This window comes from Galeopterus variegatus, unplaced genomic scaffold, assembly GCF_000696425.1.
Source record: "Galeopterus variegatus unplaced genomic scaffold, G_variegatus-3.0.2 Scaffold2876, whole genome shotgun sequence".
Lineage (NCBI taxonomy): Eukaryota > Metazoa > Chordata > Mammalia > Dermoptera > Cynocephalidae > Galeopterus > Galeopterus variegatus.
The window spans coordinates 142,185-148,613 of NW_007728987.1; the positions used below are offsets into that span (position 1 = coordinate 142,185).

At 36.5% G+C, this 6,429-nt stretch overlaps 1 protein-coding gene across 1 annotated transcript in view; it reads left to right on the top strand.

The window, feature by feature from the left end:
- Nucleotides 1-66: 66 nt before the first annotated feature.
- NSL1 (NSL1, MIS12 kinetochore complex component) overlaps nucleotides 67-6,429 on the top strand; it is a 33,944-nt gene continuing 27,581 nt past the window's right edge. The window contains exons 1-2 of the mRNA XM_008583268.1: nucleotides 67-325; nucleotides 3,925-4,003. Of these exons, the coding sequence (XP_008581490.1) occupies nucleotides 92-325; nucleotides 3,925-4,003 (313 nt within the window). The 5' untranslated portion in view covers nucleotides 67-91. The remainder of the gene's footprint in view (nucleotides 326-3,924; nucleotides 4,004-6,429) is intronic.

Here is a 6,429-nt window from a genome sequence, read left to right on the forward strand (position 1 = left end):
CCTCAGTTTCCGGCCGGACGGGTGCTCGTTGCACCAGTGCGAACCCGCTTTTCCGCTCCCAGAGTCCCTGCCCACAGTTCAAACTGGAAAAATGGCGGGGGCTCCTGAGTCGGTGGCCTCCGCCCCTCAGCCGGACGAGAAGGTAGTGTCCGGGACAGACAACCAGGCCTTGGTCCCCGCCACCTCCCGAGAGGACTTTCGGGTGCGCTGCACCTCGAAGCGAGCCGTGACGGAAACGCTAGAACTGTGCGGCCGCTTAATGCAAAAGCTCGGGGACGCGCTGCCGGAGGAGATTCGGGAGCCCGCGCTGCGAGATGCGCAGTGGGTACGGGCCCAGTTAGCCACCTCTTTACTTATCTCCCCCGTACCCCACACCCCAGGTGTCAGGGCTCAGGAAGACCCTACGCCAGTCCTCGGCGGAGTTAACCTGCCCCAGGCTGCTGCAGAAGCAGCCTCAGAAACGCGAGGGGAGTATTAAGTAGATGCTGATGTCAGCTGGGTATTATTCATTACTTAGACCAGCGCTGTCCAGTTGCGATACGAGGCAAGCTGTATTTTAAATTAAAAGTAAGAAGAAACAGGTGGAAACAAGATACTTAATCCAGTATATCCAAGATATTTTAACATGTAATATACAAATGAATGAGATATTTTGCATTCTTTTGTTCGTACTAACCTTTTCAAGTCTGTTGTCTTTTATTTACAGCACATCTCCTTTCGGACTAGCCGTATTTTAAGTGCTATATAACTACAAAGTGGCCAGTGGGTCACCTATGGGACAGTGCAGACGTAGGCTCTATGAAGAACTCTCCAGGAAAGTGTAATCCTGGAAGTCAGTCAGTCACCTGGCCAGCTTGTGGTCTTTCCTTTTGTCTGTTTTAGAGTGTCTTATAAATAGAGCAGAAACATTTTCCTTACAAGTCTCAAATAGGTAAAGAAGCCGTTTTGGTTATAAACTTCACTATCTAAGTTCACACATTGGCATTTCCTTTTGTCTGTTTTAGAGTGTCTTATAAATAGAGCAGAAACATTTTCCTTACAAGTCTAAAATAGGTAAAGAAGCCGTTTTGGTTATAAACTTCACTATCTAAGTTCACACATTGGCCCTTATAACACATTCCCCCTTCCTTTCTCAAATATTTTGCAAGGGCCTGAAGATCAAAGTTTTTTGGCGAAGGACATGAGAAATTGAGAGCTTGGTGTCTGTCAGAAGGAAACACTGTCTGTAGGGAAGAAAGCTTAAAAGCTTATAATGCAGCACATTTGTGAGTGTGGATGCCTGTAGTGCAAACAGTAAAAATAAAGGTTAAGTGGAAGAAAGTCTGTATTCCAGTTTTGATACGGTGGCTCTTATGTCTTTCCCTCCTTGCGAGGCAAGAATAAAGACATACCTCGGAGCATTTTCAGTAGTTTTTTGCTAGAGGACTGTTCCTGTATGATAATCTTACAATTTGTCTGATTCTGGGAAGCGCTAAGTTATTTAAATATTTAACTACCTTACAGAAAAAGAGGAACTTGGCTTAATCTATTATATCCTATTTAATGGGATGATAAAAGTAAATTAGAAGACAGAGGCTTGAAGACTTAGGCTACCAAGGGAATTCACTTGTGTTTTATTTTAAATGAGAGACCAGGTAAAAGGCAGAAGCTTTAATTATTTTGATATATGTCTTTATTTAAAACCGCATAATACTTGTATAGTAGCATATATTATAAGAAAAATAGTATAAATAGGTAAAGAAGCCGTTTTGGTTATAAACTTCACTATCTAAGTTCACACATTGGCACTTATAACACATTCCCCCTTCCTTTCTCAAATATTTTGCAAGGGCCTGAAGATCAAAGTTTTTTGGCGAAGGACATGAGAAATTGAGAGCTTGGTGTCTGTCAGAAGGAAACACTGTCTGTAGGGAAGAAAGCTTAAAAGCTTATAATGCAGCACATTTGTGAGTGTGGATGCCTGTGGTGCAAACAGTAAAAATAAAGGTTAAGTGGAAGAAAGTCTGTATTCCAGTTTTGATACGGTGGCTCTTATGTCTTTCCCTCCTTGCGAGGCAAGAATAAAGACATACCTCGGAGCATTTTCAGTAGTTTTTTGCTAGAGGACTGTTCTTGTATGATAATCTTAGAATTTGTCTGATTCTGGGAAGCGCTAAGTTATTCAAATATTTAACTACCTTACAGAAAAAGAGGAACTTGGCTTAATCTATTATATCCTATTTAATGGGATGATAAAAGTAAATTAGAAGACAGAGGCTTGAAGACTTAGGCTACCAAGGGAATTCACTTGTGTTTTATTTTAAATGAGAGACCAGGTAAAAGGCAGAAGCTTTAATTATTTTGATATATGTCTTTATTTAAAACCGCATAATACTTGTATAGTAGCATATATTATAAGAAAAATAGTATTGGTAGGACTGTGCGATGAATATTACAAAGACAATTTGTATTCTCAGATAATTCTATAATCCTTGGAAGTCTGTACATAAAGTAAGGATTTTACTTTGTAAAATCTTTATAAAGTGTACGATATGTACTTTAACTCATAATTGTCAGTCATTTGATTTATGCTTTTTTTTTTTTGTGGCTGGTCAGTAGGGGGATATGAACGCTTGACTTTGGTGTTATGCTTATTTTTAATGATACAAATGATACAAAATACATGCTCATTGTAAAAAGTTCAAACTGTACCATAAAGCAAAAGTTTTTGAATTACCTTTTCTATTCTTCTTCCTTACTGGAGATAACTTACTATTTTGGAGAGTACTTGGTGGGGGCAGTAAACCTACATCCCTTTTAATGACTTTACCTCTCTGTGTTTTTTTTTTACATTGATATTGTCATGGTGATGAATTGTTATTGACCTGCTACTTTTTTTTAACCAAATATATCTGAGACCATTACTTGTCAGTGTTATGTAGAGATATTCTTCATTCTTTTTAAGTGCTGCATGGTATGGATATATTGTTTATTTAACTGTTTTCCTGATTTTGAATTGAGATTTTATTTTTTTCCCTCACTTTTTCATTAGTTCAAACAGTGCTGAAATGAACACTCAGTATATCCTCTTTATGTTTTTATGAGAATAGTCCTTTAGGATACATTGCTAAAAGTGAAATTATTGGGTAATAGGGAATTTACATTTAAAAATTTAATGGTACTGCCAAATTCCTTTATTCCTTTATTTTTTATGTATTATGACATTTCAACCCTATAAAAAATAGATTAGTATAGTGGACACCTGTACTAAATTTTCTATTACCAAATTCAACAATTATCAAAATTTTGTTAAACTTGCTATTTTAAAGCAAATCTTAGAAGTCATGTCATTTCATCCCTACATACTTTAGTGTACATCTACCTTTATAAAGTAGAAATTAATTTTACCTTCTTTTAAGCAGGTGCATTTTCACTCTTGTTGACAATGATACTCATTCAGCAGCATATATACTACTTATATCCCTGAGATTCAACTGAGCCCAAATTTGTTAGCTTTTAATTTTTTTAAATTAAGAAGTACATTTATTTCATGTTTATAAGAATGTTCTAAAATTTTGCATCTAATTTTCTCTTGGGTAGCGTAAGGGCTATGAGAGCTAAAATGTAGATAAGAATCAATTATTGAAATGGAATTTTACTTAGTTGAAAAGAATAAATATACTAATAGATGTTTATAAGAATGTTCTAAAATTTTGCATCTAATTTTCTCTTGGGTAGCGTAAGGGCTATGGGAGCTAAAATGTAGATAAGAATCAATTATTGAAATGGAATTTTACTTAGTTGAAAAGAATAAATATACTAATAGACTAGTCTGCTACTTTTTTTTATACCCTCTGTCACAAATCTGAAATTATTGTGCCAAAATGTTTGATTCAGTATTTAAAATTCATCTTTAGTGACTTGACTACTGTGAATTTATTGCAGATTTTTGAATCAGCTGTGCAAGAGAATGTCAGCATTAATGGGCAAGCATGGCAGGAGGCTTCAGATAATTGTTTTATGGGTATGTGACTTAACTTTTTCCATCTATCATTAATTTTTGAGCTGTTTTTGTAGCCAATTTTATTTTGAATGGTGTTTTTTAATCATCATTTTCAGTGTCACTTCCTTTTAAGAAAATTTTTTACTAGGGGAATAAGAAGAAAGAACTAATGTAGAAGATGGTTGAAGTATAATTCAAGGCAAACACAGTAGGTACCTTGATACTTCATATATGCTATCTGGCATTTCAAACAGGACTTTCATCTGCTTAATCTTCAAAAATAGCTTTGTCAATAGTTTATTGAAAAATATTGTAGAACTATCCCCAGGTGAAGAAACAGGCCCAGAGAATTCCTGTAGTTCTTATAAAGCAAGTTGTATTTTTGCAGGTGATCCTTGGAGTAGATAGTGAAGAACCCTTAGAAGTGTGAAGTTAAACTATACAAGTACCATGTAAAGGATGAGGTCATGTATTTGTAGAAGGCTTTTAAAAGACAATATTTTCTTGGTCCAAAGCAGACTTGATCGTCTAATACCTACCTAATGGTATTGACATATAAAAAAGTAAAAGTTTTAATGGTGAGTGTAGGTGGGAAAATATTTAGTAGAAAGGGAATGGTCTTTGTGGGAAGAAAGGCAGAATTCCCTAGTGTCCATGCAGCAATGTCCAGAAAAGGGCTACCCTGACAAGAGGGCCAGAGTGTCTTGTCCTTCCCCATGGTGATATTATGCAGATCTGACCAGCATAGTTTAATGTCACTGCTTGATCTTCACATTATCCAGTTATACCTTTGAGCTGATTCCAAGCCCACCAAGCAATCCTCTGTGGTTATAATTTTTCTTCTCAACATTAAGATAATACTTTACCCAGAAGACTTCACTATCCAGTCCTTGGGATTATTATATTTGTCTCTTCAGAGTCACCAAAATCCACTTTTAGGTTTACATATTAAAACAGTAAAAACAATAACATCAGATTTGCCAAATATTATCAGAGTAATTGCTAATTAGGAGAGAGGGAGTGTATCAGAATCACCTGGGAGTGCTTTCAAACTGCACAGCTCTTCACTGTGCCTTTATCTGACTCTTGTTCTATAAAGACATTTTGGACTTACCTTATTGGGAAGCGTGGCTGTCCTTTGTCTCTTTTCCCCCTTGTGACTGGGAGGGGAGATAATTGAGAATACTACACTTTTACCTTCTTCCATAAGTACCTGTTAAATGCCAGGCCCTATGCCAAATTCTGGGAAATAGATGAAAAGACATAGTCCTTACCATTTAGGAACTCATTGTTAACGGAAGGAAAGACAAGGAACCACTATGCTCTTTGGAAAGTGGGAGAAGACCTAACAGATTAGGTTTTTGTTAAATGCATTTAGTAAATGAGAATGTTACCAAACGGAAGGAAAGACAAGGAACCACTATGCTCTTTGGAAAGTGGGAGAAGACCTAACAGATTAGGGTTTTGTTAAATGCATTTAGTAAATGAGAATGTTACCAAACAGAAAGGCGGTAGGAAGGACATTTGAAACAAAACAGCATGCACAAAGACACAAAAGAGTGATATGTTTGGAAGTGTCAGCATGAATTGGGAAAACTAATGTCAGATATGGGAAGAAAAATAAGTTGAGGACAGATCAAAGAGCCTTGAAGGACATGCTAAGGAATTTGCACTTTGTCCTGTAGGCAATGGGGAACCAATGAAGGTTTTTAAAGTAGAATTCTATGAATAGGTTTGTGTTTTAGAAAGTTAACTGCTGGCTGTGTGAGGGACGGTTTGGAGAAGGGAGAAATTCAAGGCAGTCAGACCATAGGGAGGTTATTGCAGTAGTGCAGCAAAAGATGATGAAACTTGCACTAAGATAGTAGGAAAGGAGAGAAAGAGAGAGGTTCAAGAGATATTTAGAAGATAGAGTTAATAGAATTTGTTTCTGATCTAATACATAAAAGCAATAAGCTTCACAAGAGCGGAGGTTTTTGTCTGTTTTATTCACTGAGATTTCCAAGTGTCTGAAACATGAGATCATTGTGTAAATGAGTGATATATATTCAAGTGAAACCAACCTCTTCCTTGCTGTCCCTGTAACTACCCTGAAAGTACTTGATCCCAGGAGGCTTGACCAGTCAACTTTAAGATTTAAAATCTAAGTTACTCGAGAGCAGGGACTACATAAGTTTTTCTCATCACTGTGCTCTCAATTCTTAGCTTGGCACATAGTAGGCCCCTCTTAAATATTTATTAATTAATAAACAATTCCCTGTTCAAATTTGTTTATATATTTCAGTTTTGCAGCTTTATCATTAGGTGGCGCTAAGAAACCATTTTCCTCTCTACATAGGAGGGTACTTCAAAAAAATTTGTGGAAAAATAGAATTAAAAGATAATATGAATCTTTCCATGAACTTTTTGAAGTACCCTCCTATGTAGAGAGGAAAATGGTTTCTTAG